This window comes from Apostichopus japonicus, chromosome 16, assembly GCF_037975245.1.
Source record: "Apostichopus japonicus isolate 1M-3 chromosome 16, ASM3797524v1, whole genome shotgun sequence".
In the NCBI taxonomy this organism is placed as follows: domain Eukaryota; kingdom Metazoa; phylum Echinodermata; class Holothuroidea; order Aspidochirotida; family Stichopodidae; genus Apostichopus; species Apostichopus japonicus.
Genome location: NC_092576.1, coordinates 43,087,528 through 43,111,570, shown reverse-complemented (window position 1 = coordinate 43,111,570; position 24,043 = coordinate 43,087,528). Strand labels below are relative to the sequence as shown.

Sequence of the window (24,043 nt, the reverse complement as noted above, 5' to 3'; positions counted from 1 at the left end):
CATTGTATTGTTTATTGATTATAAACCAAAATTAGGGTTACAAATTTATCAACTACAATAATTCAAAATAACTGTGTTCTTATGAAAGACCCCGCACCAAATATCGACAGATTCAGTAAGGAATCAACCCGTCAAATATGGGTCTGTTTTATATCCTGTATTTACCGAACTCGTAGATCTGTTTAATCATGTGTGCTGAATGAATTGAACATATTCATATAGTAGTATTAACGTATTTTTCTTTCTGTAACACACGTAATCTCAATTGGAATATATAATCGTAAGTGTGCGAGCGGATTATGTGGACCGTCCACATAATCTTATACACATTTCATTGTATTGTCTATTGATTATAAACCAAAATTAGGGTTACAAATTTATCAACTACATTAATTCAAAATAACTGTGTTCTTATGAAAGACCCAGCACCAAATATCGACAGATTCAGTAGTGAATCAACCCGTCAAATATGGGTCTGTTTTATATCCTGTATTTACCGAACTCGTAGATCTGTTTGAATCATGTGTATTGAATGTATTGAATTGATTCATATAGTAGTATTAACGACTTTTTTTTCTGTAACACACGTAATCTCAATTGGAATATATAATCGTAAGTGTACGAGCGGATTATGTGGACCGTCCACATAATCTTATACACATTTCATTGTATTGTTTATTGATTATAAACCAAAATTAGGGTTACAAATTTATCAACTACATTATTTCAAAATAACTGTGTTCAAAGGAAGGACCCCGCACCAAATATTGACAGATTCATTAAGGAATCAACCCGCCAAATATGGGTCTGTTTTATATCCTGTATTTACCGAACTCGTAGATCTGTTTAAATCATGTGTATTGAATGTATTGAATTGATTCATATAGTAGTATTAACGACTTTATTTCTGTAACACACGTAATCTCAATTGGAATATATAATCGTAAGTGTACGAGCGGATTATGTGGACCGTCCACATAATCTTATACACATTTCATTGTATTGTTTATTGATTATAAACCAAAATTAGGGTTACAAATTTATCAACTACATTATTTCAAAATAACTGTGTTCAAAGGAAGGACCCCGCACCAAATATTGACAGATTCAATAAGGAATCAACCCGCCAAATATGGGTCTGTTTTATATCCTGTATTTACCGAACTCGAAGATCTGTTTAAATCATTTGTATTGAATGTATTGAATATATTCATATAGAAGTATTAACGTCTTTTTTTTTCTGTAACACACGTAATCTCAATTGGATTATATAATCGTAAGTGTATGAGCGGATTATGTGGACCGTCCACATAATCTTATACACATGATGTGGTATGACATATTGACTCTAAAGCAAAGCTCCTCTTGAATTTATTCAGAAATGATCAGCTAATCTAATTCACACTGACCATAACCATGCTAACCACATATTTCGATAAAACGAATATACTTCATTTTAACTTTGGTAATTGTTTTTTGTGTCATACATATACACTATTATGGCAATAAGTGAGTACATTATAAAGGGTCAAAAGGCTTATACCCATATCATTAACATTTCCCTTACATTGGGTAGATTGCATGGGTATTGTCAGTACTTTATGTCTGTATTTGGTGTGTGGCGATTAGATATGCAATTCCACGGATTCGCCACTTGTTTAGACTTTTGGTCTGGATTTTCTTTTAGTATTAAAATGTACGCATATTGTGCACCTTGCATATACAATCGTTTTTACATTGCCTGCTATGTATAATGTATATAAAGTTAGTATACAGGGGGATTATGGGGACTGTCCACATAATAATGTCCACACTATCATGTATACCGACTTTTCTCTCAATAAATAAAATTGCATTTCTGAAGGTATAGATAGCTCCACTCACCATAACAGCAGAAACCACTTAATTTTTACGGGCCTAGCTTGTGTACATCTAGTAGTCCCCGTAACCCTGTCATATGCCAACGTCCACATAACCCAGGTAATATATGTATATATATATATATATATACTTGCATATATATATACTTGCATATATATAGTTGTAAAGTTAACATTTCTTCAACAAAAGTTCATCGTTAGATTGTGACCGTTCAGATATATTCTCACCTTAAAATATTTCGTCTCCTCCATAGCTTAACTGAATGTATGTATGTAAATATTTTAGATCCTCTTGCAAGCAGGAACTCGCGAAGAAGCCTCATTGGCTTATTGGCGAAGTCATTGGCGCCTCATTGGCGAAGTCAGTCTCTTACAATCATATTTAACGTCCATGATTGTGAACTGTCAATTGTCAACAACTCTGTAACTGGACGACATACATTAATCTGGGAGTGACTCGAACCGGGACCTTATGATTGAAAGGCACCGGCGTGCCTGAGCAGGCCACTGAGCTAACACTCCTGTTCTGCTGTTCCTTTCTACGATAACTGTGATTTTTATTTCTCAGACGACTTCAGGAAAACAACCTCACAGAAATACCTGATAACATTTTCAACAATACACCAGAGATATATTACCTGTGAGTAATCTGAAAAATGGTTATAAATGACAGGAATGAAAATGTGTCATGACCGGACAAAATAATTGTCGATTGCAAAGCATACAGTGGTGTATTATACAATCAATTTTCATGTATGATGTCAATATTAGCTATGCTTCTATAATAGTTTAATACTACTCTACATTGAAAAGTCAAGAGCGGGTTCTATGAAATTCTCTTTGAAGTGGTATGTAATGTTTCTTTCATGAACTTTTCGCTGGGGGAAATTAACCAATAATCGTTTGGCCGTGTTACTAACTGAGTCAATATAAATATGTAGTGTGAGCGTATTATTTGCAACTATTTGTACTTGAAATTATTTAAAATGCTCATTTATAATACTTAGTAATGACTTCATTTTGTTGGTGAAATACTTCATTAATAAGTTTTTTTAATAAAATTTATTTACTCATTTCAGGAGTACTTACTCAAACAGACTTGTTAATATTTCCAAAGAGACTATTCACGGCCTCGATGAACTGACCACCTTGTAGGTCGATCTCTGTTGAGTATATATATATATTTTTGGTTTCCTTACAATGACAGCAGAAGAAAAAGAAAAAGATAAACCAATAACGCACTTAAGTATATGAAGACGTGTTCACGTCTTTTTAGTTATTTACTAGCTACCTGTGTTTAAGTGATTATGTGCGGCAGTTGTCAGATTTGAAAGTAGTTCGCGAGTATTGCTATCGGAAGGGATAACTCTATCATAATTGTAAGTTTTGTTTTCTAAGCAACGTTGGATTCTTTTGCTTGTAAACTTAACGGTGAAATCCAAATGTCACCACTGTGTGCTATTTGAATTTACTCCGACCACTTCAAGTGTAGTTTATATATTTTACACTAGTAAATTAGGAGGCTATTAACATGAAAAGAGTCACCAAATCAATTCCAAATTCAAACACAACGATCAAATTTAATGGAATAGCTTCATAAATACAATAAGTATGTCTCTCCTTGATTATAGGTGAATAAAAAAATAAAAAAACTAGGCGGTTCACAGAAAATCGCGCTAAGCATAATGTGCGTGACAGAATAGTCACATATATTTATCATTATACTCGAATGTATGTGATTGGGTAATTATATGGCTCGTTGCTGTAAATGCACCTGTGAGAAGGTCACATGTGTATATCATCGCATCGATATAGTGTAAAGTATCATAGTTACATCAATCCTCTAACGCATGTGAGGATTTGTCACACATAGGCCTATACATAATACAGTATGTGTGTTACACAATAGTCACACATTCAATGCATATATCATTAATCATATAAGCGTTATTCGATATTCACATCCGTTCATGATTTCTCTTATTTTAAAGGAACTTTGGAAGAAATAACATATCACACATACCATCCGATATGTTCATCGAAATCAATTTGACGAGGACACTGTGAGTTGTTCATTATGATTTCTATCAATAGTTAGCAGAAAATTCTTATGTTGATTTCCTAATAATATATATATATATATATATATATATATATATATATATATATATATATATATATATATACATATATATATATATATATATATACATATATATATATATATATATATATATATATATATATATATATCATCTTGATATTAATATGTTTTATCAGTATATCTCCCTATATATGCACTGAATATACATTTACGACCAAATATACAATCTACAAATGCCCAGTCATGTGTAATTTCTACTGCTTAATGTTAATAAGTTGTTTCTATCAAACTTTAATTATTCAATTGTTCTTCTGACAATGTGTTGCTGGTATGTGCGGTGTAGCAAGCGATAGCTCAGAACATTCGATATCAAATAGCCCTCACATGAAAATAGCTCCAATTGAGATGTATGACAGTATGCCTACTCAAATAATGTGTAACATTAAGAAGGGCCTGCAGGATCTTCTTTAAAGGCTGACTAACAGAAACAAAATGGACAAAATACAAGCTCAAAAAGCAGATAGGTTATTGAGCAGGGTGAACAGAAAAATAAAAATGCGGGTTCATTAACAAATACAAAGTAGATTAGCACGTAGATCGAGTATGCTTACTCCTCGAGTGTATAGCAGTTTAGCAGTTGAACTATTAAAAAAACGTTTGTTTTTACTTTACACTACATAACATAAAATACCTCTACGCACAAGGTGCTAAAATAGAACACATGATATTATAATGAGTCCGTCTATTCTTAACAATGTAAATGTGTGTGTTTGTTTACTTTGTAGAAATCTTTCTCGTTGCAGTGATTTATCCCATAATGTCATCTCGGCAATACCCGTTGGTCTCTTCAGTAACCGCAATAGAACGTACAACCTCACCATACTGTTTTTACAAAAGAATAGGATAGAGTTTATACCCAGAAATGCATTTGATGGACTTTATGTAATCCAATATATGTAAGTACCACCTAAGATGATATATGATGTAATGCAATCAGGATCACGTTTAGAGTTAGCTTGCAATGATTTCATAGACGTTTACATTACTGCTGTGATTATGTGATTACATGATTATGTGATTACATTTAACGACATATAGGATGATATTGTACTTATTATCATCTAATATGAATGAATGAATGAATACATGAATGGATGAATGAATTAATTAATTAATGTATTGATGAATTAATAAATTAATGAGTTAATGAATTAATAAATGAATGAATGAATGAATGAAGGAATGAATAAATGAATGAATGAATGAATGAATGAATGAATGAATGAATGAATGAATTTAATTAATTAACTAAACAATGAAATAATGCAAGATGAATTTTGAAACAATTGATATATCATTAATGTCATGTTTTATATTACAATGCAATTAAAATTCAATATATCGCCATAACTATAATGTCTGGGTGACAGAAGCGTTCATAATAAAACGATATTTGTATAGGATATGAAAGTTTGAAGACATTTATGGTGTGTCAACTGACGTCGGGTTTCTGTTATAACAATTGAAATATTTTATGTGTCGAGATAGATGGAAGTTACAGTAAAGTATGCGTCCCTCAATATTAAATAATATCACTAAATAAAATAAACCGTACGGTCAACTCTCAGCTGAGCCAGAAATATGTGCATAAACAAGTTTACTGAGCAATACTTCCAAAAGTACATTTTTTTTTGGGGGGGGGGGGGGTAGGGGGTATTTACTATTGAAGTAAAGGCACATGATCACCAGCGATCGTTTGGTTGGTTTTGAATGAAATGAATTGTTTTTCTTTTGTTTTACATATTGCAATGCTCTCCTGCTAATCGTTTATGAATATTCATGTAGATTCCTCTGTGACAACAAAATCCAATCCTTAGCTGATGGTGCGTTTCAAAGAACCAGTGTAGCGGCAATGTGAGTGTGAACCCAATTCCCTTTACATTTTAGTTATATTGAACCGTTTGATTTAATTATGCTAGTACACTCGATAGAATAAAAGTCAAGCTGGTTCTAAGTTGACTTTAATTTCATAAATGTTTTATTATTAACCATGCCATATGAATCAATCTATTTGAAAAACAATTAGTACATTACTTTTCTGTGTTTCTTGCCAAGATGAGGTTAAACATTCAATATAGATAAGAACGTAGTGTAAATTACAATTTCTGGATATCTTTTCATTAGAGATTTAAGATTAGGGAATTCGTGATTGAAGATAGCATCTATAATGTTGAAAATTTATCAAATAAGCTACTATAAAATACCTCAGGCAGCATTGATTTGCATTTTGTACACGCTTAAATTGATTACATTGAATGTTTTCTGAGGGTTTGAAACTCGTACTTATACGCTCAGATGCATCAAAATAAAAACAAAGCATGAAACGCAAGCATAATTCTACAGGGCTAGAATATTTTAAAGGTAGCAGTAAATGCTTACAAATGTTTTGAACATAAATGAGCTTTCTGAGTTTTTGCCATCTTCTTTTTCGATGATTCCTAATCCTTACACTATCTCGTCATTAACACAATGCATCGATTTGATGGTTACGTTCTGCAAGGATCGTTTAATCAACATAATGTTCGTACATAATGTGGCAAAGAGTAACATGTATACGTACTGCTAACGTTTGACTACATTACATGAATATATCACGTGATTGCGCTTATCGAACAACGAGGCTTTAATCAAACCACTTCATGTTTCTTAAAACGGTAGCTGTAGTCACGTCATACGGTAAGTCGTTAGGCAGAATTATTCGCTTATTTAAAATATTGGTATCGGTTTAGCAAACAGTGCAATTTCTCTTACGAATCCATTGTTACTTTTTTTTTTCCATAGATTTTTGTTCAGTAATAAATTATCATCTCTTGAAGGAAATCCATTTTCAAATGAAAATATATCGGAAATGTGAGTATGAGGACAAACAATTCCCATATATTTGGGAGACTTATTTGAATTTTTAGTAGATCGATTGGAATGAATCTTTGCACGTTCGAACGCGACTTGGTAAAATGTAAATTTGTTGATAACTGGGCGGATAAACATATTTCCTCTAAACTTGTTTTTATATACCATGGATTATAGAACATATTAAGTCCCTTCTGATGAACACATTGTAGTTGAAGCAACGAATCTTTTCCATCACTTTCTCTTGGAGTTTACGTTTTTAACTGCTAGTGATAACGTAAAGGAGCTTCGCAAAATACGGTTGACAAACTTGCCTCATTTCCTTCCCTAAGTGGCGTCTTCTTTACCAATCCAGACCCAAATAATAGTTATATTATTTGTTAATGCATACAAGTGTTGACTTTGTAAGTGTACATCCCAACAATTACACTGAAGGAGAAAAAAACACGGACCTCATAACGTCTCGTCATTTCAATAATTTAAGAAAAACGTCAACTTTTTAGGGTAACATATTCTTATCATGATGGCACGTATTAGATGTCGTAATTTCCACACATTCGTATTTTTTATATCCTAAATCATGCGTTAGTAATGTCATCGATTGAGCTAAAGAAAAGTTTGACATTTCCTTGAAAAATATTCGGATTTTTATACTAATTGTAATGACAAATCACGTTTGATTTTCTCGTTTAGCCACCTCTACAGTAACGAGATTCAACATGTATCTTCATCGGTTATGATGGGATTGAGAAACAGCACAACAGTTACTTTGTAAGTTACGTCTTCTACCCAAGTTTTCGGCACTTGTTCTCTTCAATAGTACCTTAAATTGTCCATTTCTCTCCCTTCAAGCGATTGGTGTACCCTCAACAGCTGAACCAGGAATTTTTAATTTAGCATGTCAAACTAGCAACATGTAATAACATTGAAGTCTCATGCAAATGCCTTCTTCTCAACTGTTTGGTACTTTGTTTTAAATTATTGAAAGTTAATGTCATATTTTTCATTATTTGGTAATGATGTAGGTAAGATTATTTACATGTATAATAATAATAATACACAGTTCTTATAAAGCGCAAGTACACACTTAAGTCTCAGTGCGCTGATTATTATTAACCCCTGGTCATTGGTAACTTGTCACACCCACACACCAAAGTGTGCACAATTCAATCAATCTCTCCTGGGGCACCACAGTGCACCACAACCACGTGTCCCCCGGGGGACTTCCCATAGGGTGCAGCCACAAACCGGCGCAAACAACTATATTTACAAGTTACCTCGCAGGTCCCCATTTATACACCTGGGTGAAGAGAGGCAATGGAGATAAAGCGCCTTGCCCAAGGACACAACGCAATGATCTGGCCAGGGCTCGAACCTGTAATCCTTAGATCACAAGTCCACTGCCTTAACCACTTGACCACAACGCCCTATGTTGTTCTCCTTTTTTATCAGATACCTAAGCTGTCAGTATTTATCAGATGCACCTTGGGCATTCAACCACGTGACAGTGTAAGTGTTAAGCAGGTCATCCTGTAAATCTTGAATATTTTCATAACTTTATAATACTGCAAATGTACTGTATAAGGCATGTACTGTCTTTTTTTGGACTTTTATACCAATGGCCGATGTAACTATAGATCCTCTGTTGGTTTTCATGGAATTCGCATATGCGAAACTTGTTTCGATATAAGTAAGCTTAAAAGGGTATGTCAATGGCATACGATTTTTCTGTAAAAGAGATTTTTATTTTGTTTATATATTCCACACTGTTAGTTAAACACAACATCTCAAAATGTTTGGCCATTACTCAATATATGGTTGATTGGCTGGAACTTAGATTTTACTCACTAAACACTCTATTCTTCCAGGCTGTCATCACAGAAAGTGTGCTGTGATGTCATACCAGCAAATTGGTATTGGAAGCTTGTTTTTCTATTGTAATCTTCTTGTTGCTTTATTATTAATTCCTGATGAATTTAGAAGGTGTGCTTAGTTGCCAAGTTTCTCTGTATTTAGAATTCATCAAAATGAAGATTTCATCAAATTTGATAACAATGCTATAGACATCAGTTTGCACTGTGGATGAGTGAGTTTTACTCTCTAGCCAGATGCATTCCAAAATACCACCAACATTCGCAAACAAAATCATATATTCAGCTTACCAAATGCTATGAGGATGCAGTTGTGATCAAAGATGCAGATAATATCAGGCATTTTATCGACAATGATTCTAACCACCTGAATATCTTTTTAACTATCGTTAAATTTATCCCCCAAAAACATATCTGATAGTAAGTCATTTTTTTTCTTCAAATTAGACATGTTAATTCAAATAACAGGCTTAAATGATTTTACATCTTGATATTAAAGGACTGTTGAATGTATTTAAAAAAAATGTAAACAAAATGTTCTTCAATCATCACTGAAAGTTAACAAAATATTACCTACCAATTTATCTCGCTATCATGTAATTGAATGATTTACCTTAAATCAACAGAAAATGCGCATCTCCCTTGTTTGTCCCTACGATATCATTTACACAAGAATCAATACCAATTGCCCTGCGATATCAACGTTTTACGTGTAACCACACCAAGAGAGGTATAAGTGAGTGCCATCCATGTCCCCCCCCCCCCCCCGGAACGTTTGGTGACGGACGTAATGGATGTACGGCGTGTCCACCAGGTGAAAACATTAAAATGTCTTTTAATAGTAATGCTAATACTTATTTATATAGAGCATTGATCCGACGATCTCAATGAGCTTTACAAGAACCAAAAAAGAGACGAAAGAGAAAACTACTAAACATCTTCTCGACCAGCAAATATTTATACTGAATGCCCTTAAGTGACAAGCAACTAAATCTCGGAGAGTTAAAGTATGGATTTAAGTAACCTATCATGCGGATTTAATTAGTGAAACCATACGATTAAATTGCATAATTTACAAGAACTGATCTACAAGGAATGACTTACAGCTCCAGGGATCATACGTCTCAGTCTATCAGCTCTAAGTGTGAAAACCTGGTGGCATTATCAAGTTCAGAATAATATGATGCATATATAGCATAGGGAGCAATGATTAAATCTCCCAACACTCTCAATATCGTCAGTGCATGTTGTTCATGTTGGTAAATGCTCGAGGTTTCATTCTTTTAACTAACACAACTGGTATCCGTTCATAAAGCAAGTCGCAAGAATATTGTCTAGTGTGCGATTAATCTTCACTGATTGGTGTATACAACATGGTCCAACTACAAAACGAATAGTTTTTGTTACCTTCTTTGTTTGATTCATTTTGAACTAACGTAGGGGGATTTTACCAGGACGAAATTGGACAAATGTCATCTTTTGAAGGAGGCCTGAACTGTAAAGATTGTAATATTGGTACTTTTGTGAGGAATGGAAGCGGACAATCAACAGAACAGTGTCAAGTCTGTCCGGAAGGAACAAACCAAACTATGGCGGCTGGTTTCAGAGCTTGTGTTTGTAAACACGGTTACACAAGAAATAATCGGTTTAAATCTTGCGAACTCTGTCAAGAGGAAGGTCTCAATTGTACTTTTCACGAGTATAAGGCGTTACTACCTGGCTACTACTGGAATTGGTCGTTTCCTACTGCAAATCTTGACGAGTACCAAAGCTTTGCGAAGAATTTGGAAGATGAATCGAGATTCTATGAAAACCAGTTTATTAACTATTCTAAAGAAATTCCAAAAATTTACAAATGCCCGCGATCAGCTAGCTGCGTCAACCATATGAGTTATACATCAAAGGGAATATCTGGATCATGTGGATATGGTTACACTGGCTGGCTTTGAAGCAAATGCAAGGAAGGATTTTTCATGGTTCTTAACACATGCGTCGTTTGTCCCGAGAAAATGTGGCTCATCGCAGAAGTCTTTTTGGTATTAATCTTGTGCTTACTTTTCTACCTGTTTGCTTTATGGCAATAAAAACGCGAACAGAGACTTAATGCGAACCAGCGAACCATTTTAGACACGATTGTTTCTAGAGTCAAGATCATCCTGGGATGTTATCAAGTTGTTGGAGAATTTTTTGAATCACTTCATGATGTTAGTTGGGCTGGTGGACTTCAAGTCATCGGGGAGTTTATCTCATACATCGAGCTGAATGTCATGAAAGTTCTGGTGCGTCCGCAATGTTATGACCAGAACCTCAATTTTAACCCAAAGGTAGAATTCATCATCGGATTAGCTCTTCCAGTGTTCATTGTCGTTGTAGCATGTTTGTGTTATTTTGTTTACAAAGGATGGAGCTCTTACAAGTCAAGAGCAGTTCACTGTCAACATATCATGCAAGATAATCTCTCGAAGTTAAGGACCAAACTAACCACACTAGTTATGGTCTTACTGTTTGTTATGTACCCATCAATCTGTACTGTTATTTTTCAGCTTTTACCTCGAGCCTGCAAAGAATTTTGTCTGGATCACCAAAATATGCACTGCTTTCATCTGCTTCGATCGGATTATGAAATACAGTGTGAGAGCTTGTCATTTTATCAATATGCAGCATATATTGCCACAGGCGTTTACGTTGTATCCTTCCCCTGTGTTCTGTTTTATCTTCTCCGAAAGCACTGTTCGATCAACTCCCAAAAATCTTCTCGTGGAATGTTCATCCAAGAACCATTACTGCAGAACGTAGACGAGAACACTCCGCTATTGAACGACCAATCTGTGCAGCCAGCTATTCCGATCTGGCTAAACTTTCTCTGTGAGAATTATAAGCCACAGTATTGGTTTTGGGAGATTCTAGAGCTAACGAGAAAGGTTACACAGACGGTACTTATAACTTTACTTGGTTGGGAAGATAAGCTTACTATGTTACTGACGATTGGTATATCTGTGATGTTCCTGACCTTCCATGCACGATTCTGGCCAATGAAAGATGCCTTTGATCAGCGTCTACAGGTAATGAATATTGATTACATTAATCAGAAAAGATTTTCGTAAATAATGTATTATTATATTCAGTAACCATGTATCAACAGTTTAAATAGTTTCTAAATACAGTCCGATTGCTTCATTGTCTACTATACCATATTACTTAACATTTTTTTTTTTTAATTTCCAGATGTTTTCACTAACAGCGATTTTTATCAACGTTGTTGTAGCAGCACTGCATGTGCCAGAAGGATACGAGGGAGCCATCAACGTTTTCCTAATCATTTTGAATGTATTGGTTCTCGCTATTATTGCAGGTAATGTAAACAATATTTGTTATTCGCTTTCGAATGTTTATGCTAATGAAACTATGTATAATATTTTTTTTTTATATAATATTGCATCGGTACATTAACAACAACGCAAATGGTACATCCTTACCATAAATGACTTGAATAGCTCCGTTAATTCAAAACCTATTCCTGATTGTGATTCGTTCAATAATATGTTAATGTAGATTTCCGAAATGCATATTAACTTGCTGGTTTAATGCCGCATTTCAATTAAGTTTTTTAGATAATAAAAACAGTCTCAATCACATGTGCTACCTGTTAACATGAAAAGCAACCAACAATCCAATGGAATTTGTTCAATGAGTGTAATAGACTATGAGGTTACTTTTGCTTATAATAATAAAATCAACCAACACATGATCCTGCAAACACATGATCAACCAGCAATATGATCCTGTTTGAGAAGTGTATTTGAAATAATTCTATCAATACTTTTCTGCCTATATCTTAAATATTGTACATAAACATCATAGTTTTCTTCTTGTTTTTGTCTTTAGGTGAAATGATGTATATACTGATCCGAAGGCTTCGGCGACTACAACCTCTCAACATTTTAACAGCCATTTTTCGAAAAGGAAGAACCCTTTTCAAGAGGAAGTTGTAATTCTTGTTAAACAAAACGGGATTAACATTTTTAACCGTCATTTTATAGTTTGTTCAAAGACAGCAAGTCTAAGAAGATTACACAAACAATTACTTAAATGTTGTGTTTTCGTCAACATGTCGATAGCATTTCAATTGAGCGAAGTTTACACATAATAAACATAAAGAATTGATATAATTTCGAATTAGCAACGAGTTGATTATTTTAATTAATTTGATCTTACAAATATTTTTTGTTTGTATCGATGATTGAAAATTTAATCGAAATATGTGACAATCACATTGCTTAAATGCACAGTGTTATTATTGTTTTCATTTAACATCGCCGAGTTGGGACCAATGTGGGACTTGTTAACATATGGTGCGCGTATGTCGTGCTGCAAGTCAGCTGTATACACATTATAACTAATAATATGGAGATAAAAGTTAGGAACTGTGTATACTGTCAGTACGTGTATTATGAAACATGATGTGGGAGGATAGTATGGAGTGGTATTTAGCATGATTAAGGGGTTAATCAACGGTCTAGCGTGCGTTACTGACAGGATTAATGCACGATCGGGGGATAATGCTAGCGATGCACGAGGGCGGAGCCCGAGTGCATCCAGCGATATCATTAACACCCGGAGTGCATTAATCATGTGAGTAACGCACGCTAGACTGTTGATTAACCCCGTTCATTCATAAACTACCATTTTTGTGTGGGAAAAATCATAAAACAAAACATTTTTGGTTACATATAACCAAAGATTTATTAAAGTGATGCCCCGTAATTTTACCGTGCGTTACTCACAGGATTAACCACGGTCAGCTGACCTGAATGGACCAATAGGATTTAGGAATCTTTACTAAGTATGAATGAACATTAGATAAAATGTTCAGTACCTGTTAATACTGTCAGTATGAGTGCTTTGAAGCATGATATGAGAGGACAATAAAGAGTGGTAAGAACATTAAGTACATTATTCCAACTATGATCATGCTTAGTAATTTTGTTTTGTTATATGTCTTTCTTTCATGAACAATTTTTACTTACAGGATTACACTTACAGAACTCCACACTTTACCTGATCGCATATCGTAATCACAAGTTTTGTTGTATACATTTTCCAAACTATTTCTCTTTCCAATCATATTTTTGACTACCTTAAGTGATCGCTATTTTAGTAATCAATATATAACTTCAGTTCACCCAAGTCCTTCTACAGTATCAGTGTCTGTGTCTGTGTCTGTGTCAGTGTTCAGTTTCAGTGTCTGCATTATGCTTGGAGTGTTAGCTCAGTGGTTAACACCGGTGCCTTTAAATCATAAGGTCCCCGGTTCGAGTCACTCCCGGATTAATGTATGTCGTTCAGTTACAGAGTTGTTGACAATTAACAATTCATAATCATGGACGTTAAATATGAATGTGAGAGACTGACTTCGGTCAGCTTGCGGCTTTGATAAACCAATTAGGCTTCTTCGCGAGTTTCTAATTCAAATTCAAATTCAAATTCAAATAAACTTTATTAAGCACCAAAAATGGGCAATTAAATGCTCGCAATAAGACAATACAATGATAAGATGGAATAAGAAAATACAAATAGTATACATGAAAATACACTAAAAGGAAACCAAACTATGAATTGCACATATTAATTTAATAGGATAATAAGAATTCAAACTATTAAGAAAAATAAGAATTGCAACTGACTGAAGGAATAAGAATCAAAACTCTCGAAAATGGTCGAACTATAAGAATCGAAACTAATAGGAATTTAAACCTAAAACTAAAAAACTGAAAAACCTATACGACAGTCTGACGGATCAAAAACGAAAGGATCAAAATTCAATTTTGAAAACAATTAAACTGTAAAAGGCACCTATAAAGCAATATGCTGCTCCTAAACAAATAAAAAATAATGATAATATGCATAAGAGAAAAGAGACTATAGTCTAGTACCCTAAAAAGGTGACCCTAAAACATTGCACAAAGCCTAGTGTATTAAGAATGAAATAATCAAACATAAGAATCGAATTATGAATATTGCACAATGAACCTAACGAAACGCTGCCTATCTGGTGTGAGTATTATTAAAATGTGTCACAGTTTCTGCTTGCAAGAGGGTCTAATATACATACATACATACACCCATACATACAAACATACATACACGCATACATACATGTATGTATTTTTTCAAACCTATGAAATGAACGATGAAACAGCAACATTTTCAGCTCTATCAAAATACATATCAACGGAGATATACGCTATCGAAAAGCACGTTTCCTCAATCCATTTTTAATTTCCTGAGAAATACATGTAGCTGTTTTAATTTGTGTATAGCATTCGTTGCAGAACGGTAAGCTTAATTTGTTCTCGGTTTCAGAAAAATAAAAGGCTATATCATCGTTTTGAGGCAAACTCAGTTCAATTCCATGGGTTATGATGAAATTAAGTTAGTGATAGAAAGATAGAAATGGGCTAAGAAAACAACAACAAAGAAACACCATACGTCTATATATGAACAAAGGAAACAAGAAGACGTGACATTGAAAGTTTTTAGTAAAGCAATTGGTTTACATATACAATTAAAGCGTTTAACTATAAGTAAATGCAATTATGTCACAAATTCATATCCAAAAAGATTTAAACGTCAACTATGGAGACTTTTCGATGAACATAAAATCCCACGTCATCTTGGTATACCGCACTCACAACAATACTCTGAGTGAGTGTAAAGTTGTATACCTGAGCTGCCAAAAGCTTCAACGATATTACTCCTTTTTCCCCGAAGTGCCATAATTCTGTGTTGTCGGAGTTTGCAGTTATACATCAGCCAACACAAGCATCAGCTTGTTGTATCTTTCGAGTAGAAGAACCGACGTAAAACGCCATAGAGTTTTGATCAATTTTGTGAGATCCACGCGAAAAGATTTTTCAGCATCTGGAGTATCTCATGCCCATGAGCATGACCCTGCCTCTGTGTATGCCGCAAATGTCTCACTACTTTCGACAGCTGTGGCGGACATAGCTAATGTGAAATTGACCGTTTCAAGTCTCCTCGTAAACACCCTGGACGTCCTTATATGTAACATTGTATCACGCAATTGACAGTATACTATTTACTGTTTGAGATGGCTGAATGTAGACCGTGTATATAACCTGCCTAGAGTAGCATTGTTAGTACATGTAATGAGTGACAACTACCGCCAGGGATGGCTTGCAGCATGTGTAGATAGCTTAAGTAGGATTTCATCGCATGTATCCATTTCATTTGCTGTATTCCAGTATCGTAGTTCGTGATACATGAGTTATATGTTCCGTTATGTTTGTTCCGGCATCTGTCTGGTCCAAGGAGTGGAATAAAACGGTACTATATAGCGATCGGACGATCTATTTCGTTAGAGACTGTCTTGTGATTGTGGGATGTTACTGGTCAAGGCGTGTTTTTCAACTAGACCTAACTCTATGGAATAACACCGAGTCAGGGTAGTATTTCGCCCAGGATTGAACGAGAAACGTGGATTTGGAAATTCACTGCTAAATTTGGTTTATTGACAGGATACTTTTTCTGTGTTTTACTTTTGGATAATAAAACGAGTAAGTACTATGTTCAGCTGAAGCTTAGTCATGTATATGCTACCCTGGTTGATTCGGGCCAGCGTCTTCTCGTAGTTGTTCGATTATGTTTAGTGTTTTGTTGATAGTAAAGTACAAATAGAGAGAAGACACTGTACGTTCTCTTTATTCAAACATTTTAAGCTAAAAAAGATCTAATGCAGTTTTCAAGGAGAGTGGGTCACACGTGTAACTTAGTGCTCATTTATTTGTCTGCATGAAGGAAGCAATTACTCCTTAAACAAATAATTTACACCGTGGGCTAAAACCATCTAACATCATTGCAAACTGTCTACCGTGCGCAGAGTCCCATGTACAATAGACAGCAGGTGATTTAAAAACTGTGAATATTCAACTAACTTCACTTATCAGAGCCATTCCGTGTCTCAACATAGACAACTGATCCTCAACAAAAACAAAGCTGTATTTTCTTTGACAACAGATCTATTATCCTCCGCAGGACCTCTCCCGCGCAGGTTTCATAGGGGTGAAACTTCTTTATAATTATTGCAGGGCGGAGCTATTAAAATACACAAATCTAATTTGTTTGTGATCCTAAGCTTTTGCACATACATCCTTACGGGGTCATGTACAAGCCTCAGACATACCTATCATGTAGGTACTCAAGACACCAAGACGTTCTTAAGATAACTGCCCGTGTATTGCATCTGGGTATCGGAGATATCTTATTAACAGATTAACATAATCAAACATTTGGATGGCGCTGTGCTTGTACAATATGTGACAATACCTACCGGGTACAAGGACCTCACATGCGCGTGTGTTCATATTTAATTCTGTGTTATGATCTTAATGGCAGTTGATCGTTACCAGCCAGACACAGCCATTACATGTTAAATGTGCATGTAAGCGCACTAACGGCATATATATTTTTCAACTATATATGTCGCATGACAACTGTTTCAACAAGGTATCATGATATGGAACTTGAGGTATAAACCAGTGAAATGCTCAAAATGAAGTCATAAGTCAAGAGCTATTTGGAAAGGTTAGTAGTACGCATGCTATTGAAATTCAAGACGCGCTACTTTATGAAAACAAGTGCACTCTTAGAAGGGATATATTTCATAAAACAACGAAAATAGGTATCAGCATGGCAAAACAATAAAACATGTCCAAAATAACATACTATATTACAAGCTGAAATTAGCTGGGAATAGGAGACGTGCCGTTACAAAAATAAATCTATAAATATTCGACCACTGCCGCTAAAACACAACAAACGACAATTTAATGCACTTGACAATCACACAGTCAAAAGTTGAAGTGACATTCCAGATGGAATACAGACGAACGTAATTATTCCAACCATTGTAAGAAATATAAATTCGAATTCATATTTATTGTAACAACATTTGGTTTGTTTCCCCCTTTTCATCCAATGTCAATCTGACACACACATGAATGATGTCATAGAAGCCTACTGACACATTAATGGTATGCTCTAACTTACATATTACATTAACATTTCATACATCGCAATATAAAGACACCTATGTCATTTACATATTGTTAACTGTAAAATCCCATTAGGTAAAACTGAAACCATAGAAAATAAAGGTCAAGTCAATCCTATTCGCCTGTTAGCATATGATTCACCTAATGACAGTAAACGTGTCAAAATCCCAATGTAGCTATGTAGCTGTGTAGAAATTGCTTGTTAACTTTAATACGATGTTTACAATATGTATGTTTTTTAGTGGCAAAACATTTTCTCTGGATTATCCATTTATTCGCGCCTACTTGCTCAATCTAATTCTCCAACTTGTTCAAAACTAATGCTTAACTCCCGATCAAGTTTGCGTGGCCGTTGATGTTAGTGTAACGGTTTTATTTCTGTAGGCTGGGAAATACAAAACAAATATATTAAAAATTATAACCCAGTCTTGCAATTTTGTTCTGACAAAGTTTCTAAACGTACTGACTTTTTGTTTGTCTTTACGTCTCATATTCGCAGTGTGATAAACAATGTTTAACAGTTCAGGATTTATGTTTTCCTGCAACTAAGGACGTCGCTGGGTTTATATTTTAACGCAGACGGTCATTTTCTATAACAAAAATATCTAGCTTTCTTGATAATTACAAAATTATAATAAAAATCATATTCGTTAAACAATCAACACTTCAACAGATTAAATGATATTCAGGTAAATTATCCAAATTCAAAATCTTAAAGTAACATCTTTTCGCTATGAATGCCTGTGAGCATTTGTTTGTGTAACCCGTGATGTTATTTGAAAAACGTAATGGAGGTGTATTTAATAGTTCCTTTAATTGTCTTCTTGCCCTGTAGTGCCTCTGTTTGTATGTGTGTTCATTAGATCTGACAGGTGTGATAAATGCTTAGAGGTGCCCCTGTAGTGCCTCTATTTGAATGTGTGTCCATTAGAAATGGCAGCTATGAGTAATGCCTAGGTGTCCCTATACTGCATATAATTGCATGCGTGTGTAACACGTGATGTTATTTGAAAAACGTAATGGAAATGTATTGAATAGCCACTTTCGTTATGAGGTCCATCCATCCAGGTGAAAGCTTTCCTTATTGCCTTATCACAGTGTTGAGAATCTTTAGAGAAGGAAGTATTTTAGCTATAAGTGCTGTCTGAGCGCAATTTAAAACAAACGGAGGAAAGTTAAGGTCAATCGATATACAGTTACATTTGTAGCCGTAAACAGATTGTTTCGATAACAACACTAAATAAGCTTACACATATACATCAATAATATCACGGTACACTCTCTGACGGCATGATCGTCTGATATAACTTGTTTGTGAGCGAATCAAATCAGAGGATCAGTCTATGTATTGATTCATTGCCAATGTTCTAAAAATAGGACTGTTCATACTTTACATGTTATACATATTTAAATACGACACTTCTCAAAACAGGAAACTACAGGAAACTACAGGAAGTAATTAAGACGTTGTTTCATTCCATAATGTGTGTACGTGGATTACATTGTATCACATCGTAACGGGGATAAGTATAGGGAACCGTTCCGCCATTTTGTAATGTTAAATTTGAGAGTCTGGAAAGTAAACGAAATAGTTTAAGGGGAGAAAATTGGGTAGAAGTAAGATAAAATTGATCATCAAGGAAAAATAAATAAAAATATTGCCATACAGTTTAATAAACACAATAATTGCCAGTATCAGACTACAGAGCCAGATGACGTTAGTTTCTACCGGTAACGTAACAAGTAGGTTTGATTCGTATGACCAGTCTATGTTATATATATATATATATATATATACTGTTGAGAGGGAATATATAATGAAGATACTACGTCGTATTTTCGTATTTATAGTAGTCGTGGACAGTTCAGTACTACCTTGAAAATAAATAAATTTATATATTCTTAAATAGAACACAATCCGAGGAAGTAAAGCCCATTACAATGAGAAGGTAGAATGGATCTGGAGTCCACTTAGTACTGGTTCTTATCAAAATCACCATGCCTGTGTTTGCTTAAAATCCTTAGTACATAAGCTTTGTACAATATCATGAAGCATATAGCTTATGTATCTATAATGTGTACGTGATTTAACACAACATTACCGTACTTACCCTTTGGCGTTAGGGTGTTGTCCGTTCACCCGAGTTCCGTGATTGCGCACTAGAGAAGCCGTCGTGGAATAAGGAAGTGTATCTCGCAATTACCATTGTAGCATATAGACTAAGGCTGTATGCATGCAATGTAACGTAACGGTTATTCAGGAATATTAAAAAGGAACTAGTGGTAAATCAAAATTTGTTTTACGTAGCCTGTTTTACAACCGTACAAACTTGAAATTAGGGATGATAGTTAACTGGTTCTGCTGAAAATTCCAGATGTCACTTGTTAATATGCACACCAACTTGAGAAGTTTTATCTTTGGTTGAGAACAATACTGAGTGGTTGTGTGGCTAATGGAGATGGAAGCACTGCTTTCCTGAGCTTAAAGGTAATGGTAGCCATTTTTGCTCAAATAATATACGCATATAAAATACGGAAACATGAAATGGTATTGCTTTTGCAACAAAGGCTTGGCATTGTGGACCCTTGGGAGAGATCTACACCACTAACGTATAACTTTTCCTATATTCCGGAGGCTAAAGTATATTGTCAAACACAATTACTGTATATTGTTTGCATCTTTAGGTAAAAAAGCAGATCCTCATAGCATTTTGATTATTGTAGATACACATTCTCAATATTTAGTGATGTTTTATGCTGACATATATCAAAAGCAAACTTAGTTATATCATTAATGCAGTAGAATGTGTTTTTTTGTATGTGTTTTCTTTATAAAATGTACATATTATTTGACCCCAATGGTGTATTTACAAAACTCTTGCATATTAATAAAGTTCTAATGCAAACAAAATATGAGAACATTACAAATGTATTGTACATCGTGACATCTTAAGTGTAAATCAACAGAGGTTTGTAGATAATATGCTCTGATGGTAACACATTAACCCACTATATGTAATCGAACAATATTCGAGAAGGGAACTGATTTCCTGCCCAAAATATGAGAACATTTAGAGAACCATATCTAGAGTTAGGGATGTTATTGCGATGATATTTTTCAACTGATAATTTAACATATTTTACTTTTCCATGTTCTTATCGTATGTTATCATTGCACCGGAATAATTCCAGCTATATCAACGTGAACTTGCACTTGTTAGGTATGGCCCATAGCACCAAAAGCATGAGCTATGAGGTAGACGCAATTTCAAATACTCCACCACCCCCCCCCCAAATAAAAATAAATGAATACAAAAAGTAAATTCTGCGAAGCTTTTCTGTCCATTAGAATCTATATGAAATAACACCAGGTACTTCTTGGTTTTAGTTTTAGCAGTAGCAAGACTATCTTGCAACTTTACCTTCGTATCATACCGGTGTATACTTTCTCTAAGTAATGTAAACCTCAGATAAAGCAATGATTCGATAAATGGTTGTCAAAACTGTCTGACTATATCGTGGTACAGGTATAGGCCTAACATAGTATTATATCAATATAAGATGTATGTGCAAGTTAGGTTCAAATTTAGCCGTAGTGAACATTTGTGCTTGGAGTGATATGAACAGTATACATATTTATGAAGTATGGATAACTTTAACCTATACCTTTAGTGTACCTATTGTTGCGCCAGTTTTGTATTTTGGCATTATTAATCGAATTGTGTAATAAAAATTCATCAAATCTCTAAAACTGACAAACTTTATATTTCCATACGATTTGTGAACTTAGTGGCTTTGAAAACAGGCTTGAAAACAGGCGCTCTTAATGTCCACGCACAGTATATGTATATAAAAGCGAAGACAACACGATTTTTTCTTTCTTTCTTTTTTTTCGTTGGGGTAGGGGTGGTTTGCAGGAAATACAACACGTGTGTCGATATACTTAAAATAAACGGGACAAAAATTATGTGAATCTAAGTCATTATGTAAATACAAATTGCTGCCAATTAATGACAATAACAAGTCGTCATGTGGCGATATTAGCATAGCCACACAATGACCAAGAACGTATTAATTATCAAATAGTCGTTTCACTGTCACACAATGACCGCCAAAACAGACTAAATTCACAAGTTATTGTGTGGCAGTTCATACTGTCACAAAAAGACATTTCCTTATGTGGCCTATCGATTAGCACATAAGTACTCCTGCTCAACACGTTCCTATGCGGTGATTGATACCACGTAGGGACTTCATGTGATCCGTTTCCATCCGGTATGACTATTCAATATTTACACCAGATTATATGTACTCCTTTTACTAAACAGACGCGTAACAATTATACACTGTAAGTATTATGTACACTCGTTCGCGTAAGGTCTTTGTCTTATTTATATTGTGAATGCTGTACGGTTTGGTCTTACTGTAGGCGCTTGGGATGTCGAACACAGACTGGTTAATTAATACTGGATTCCTTGTAATTGAACCCCAACGGAATGGGGGGGGGGGGGGGCGCAGCGGTAGTTGTCAATTAATACCTGTCTCCCACGGAATACTTAAGTTACCTTGTATGTTACTTATTGGTCTCATCAAATAAGGCAAGTAATGTATTGTAGTAGAGCCTGCCAGATACCACACAGGGAACATGGTCTCATCTTAATTGTTAATTTCCATTGAGTTCTGGGAACATATTTAACTATGTAGGGATCAACGATAAAGGTATGCGGGAATGGAACAACGGGATGGATACAAGGGGATGGATACAAGGGGATGGATACATCATGAGCAAAACTCACATTTATACACAAATCTAGGGAGATTTTAAATGTGAATGTTTTCGCATAGGTATTTCATATACATATAGAAGGGTTTCTTAGTGTAATTTCAACAGCTAAATACATGTTATATTTCATACTTAGGATGGATGGCTATGATTCCATACAGAGTACTCTAATAGTCAATACAATTGGGCTGATTCTTCCAACACTTTACAAACACATTGCTCAACGTACAGCGTGTGAAATAGAAAATGAAACCGAATTAAATCCGTTTATAAATTTTTAAGATTTTTTCCGTAAAGAGAATGACCGTGCGATGAGTATATCTAATAAATATCTATGAACAAACTTTGGATTAACATATATTGCATTCTTCCGCCAACCAATCCGACAGTGCATGGTAAAGTGTATTGTTCTCACATTATGATGATATTGTGTCCATTTTATATATATATATATATATATATATATATATATATATATATATATATATATATCTATATATATATATATATATATCGCGTGATTATAATATGACTGTCGTAAGGCAATATCTGTTGCGGGTTTGCCCTCTGCACTAAACTATATGCTGCATTATGACATACACAATCTATAATTACTTCAATTATAAAGCTTCGTGCTGAAAGCCATAGTAATTCAGATGTACCACGGAACCGTTTTTAAGTTTGTTTTATGAGCAGATTGGATCAGGAGAATTGACGTGTACGTACAAACTAAGTTACCTCTGACCTCATGTATAAAAATTAGATCAATCCAATTTACGCATCGTTGTGAATACTGTATGTTTTGTTTACATTTATGTCATATAATTAAGCGAATTATAGTAGTACTTTATTCCCTCTCTATCGTTACACACCAATCTAGCAGGCTACAACTCATTTGCTTTTAACTCAGAGTAATACCATTGCAATAGAGTTGTCAACATTACTCCTCGTATATTCACTCAGACACATAGATTTTTTTCACAATTCGTCATCGGCATAAGTAAACCTATGCCAATTGTTAGGCTTGTTTAGGGCAAAAAAGTAGCTAATTGCGATGCAAATTTTGAATGGATGTCATTTTGTTAAAAATGCTGTATTTCATGTTATTTTATGGCGATGTTGAAAACTGTTTATCAAGCAGGTTCCCTTTTGCCACTATTACGTTCGGCCTCTTTCAAGTAGAGCGACAGAGAGGGGACTATCTTGTAATTTTACTGCTGAGAGGGAGTAAATAATGGACACGACGTCGTATTTATAGTGGTCATGGACAATTCAATACTGCCTTAGACATATATAAATTATATACATATTCTTAAATAGAACATAATCTGAGGAAGTAAAGCCCATTACAATAGGAAGGTAGAATACATTCGAAGTCCATTTTGTACTGGTTCTTATCAAACTTATTATGCATGTGTTTG

General features: G+C 34.6%; 3 protein-coding genes across 4 annotated transcripts in view; all 3 read left to right on the top strand.

The window, feature by feature from the left end:
• Window positions 1-2,052: 2,052 nt before the first annotated feature.
• LOC139982549 (uncharacterized) lies at window positions 2,053-10,714 on the top strand. Its single transcript, XM_071995442.1, has 9 exons — window positions 2,053-2,520; window positions 3,872-3,943; window positions 4,770-4,940; window positions 5,830-5,898; window positions 6,826-6,894; window positions 7,588-7,665; window positions 8,347-8,403; window positions 9,392-9,579; window positions 10,206-10,714. Exons 2-9 carry the CDS (start codon window positions 3,912-3,914, stop codon window positions 10,712-10,714), a joined length of 1,173 nt encoding a protein of 390 aa, XP_071851543.1. The 5' UTR covers window positions 2,053-2,520; window positions 3,872-3,911.
• Window positions 10,715-11,032: 318 nt separating this feature from the next.
• LOC139983290 (uncharacterized) lies at window positions 11,033-13,952 on the top strand. Its single transcript, XM_071996752.1, has 3 exons — window positions 11,033-11,827; window positions 11,991-12,117; window positions 12,651-13,952. The coding sequence occupies exons 1-3, from the start codon at window positions 11,033-11,035 to the stop codon at window positions 12,755-12,757; spliced, it is 1,029 nt and encodes a 342-aa protein (XP_071852853.1). The 3' UTR covers window positions 12,758-13,952.
• A 6,105-nt stretch (window positions 13,953-20,057) lies between these two features.
• Window positions 20,058-24,043, top strand: part of LOC139983273 (uncharacterized) — a 72,443-nt gene continuing 68,457 nt past the window's right edge. For both annotated transcript variants that reach the window (XM_071996722.1, XM_071996725.1), the window contains exon 1: window positions 20,058-20,327. The gene's annotated coding sequence lies outside the window, so the exon portion shown is untranslated. The remainder of the gene's footprint in view (window positions 20,328-24,043) is intronic.

Excerpts from the sequence above, each read along its gene's own strand:
- LOC139982549 (XM_071995442.1), top strand. The coding sequence starts at position 3,912 with ATGTTCATCGAAATCAATTTGACGAGGACACT. Across the intron at positions 5,899-6,825 it reads AGAACCAGTGTAGCGGCAAT|ATTTTTGTTCAGTAATAAAT; the intron begins GTGAGTGTGAAC and ends TTTTTTCCATAG. Across the intron at positions 7,666-8,346 it reads AACAGCACAACAGTTACTTT|ATACCTAAGCTGTCAGTATT; the intron begins GTAAGTTACGTC and ends CTTTTTTATCAG.
- LOC139983290 (XM_071996752.1), top strand. The coding sequence starts at position 11,033 with ATGAAAGTTCTGGTGCGTCCGCAATGTTATGACCAGAACCTCAATTTT. Across the intron at positions 11,828-11,990 it reads CCTTTGATCAGCGTCTACAG|ATGTTTTCACTAACAGCGAT; the intron begins GTAATGAATATT and ends TTTAATTTCCAG. Across the intron at positions 12,118-12,650 it reads GGTTCTCGCTATTATTGCAG|GTGAAATGATGTATATACTG; the intron begins GTAATGTAAACA and ends TTTTGTCTTTAG.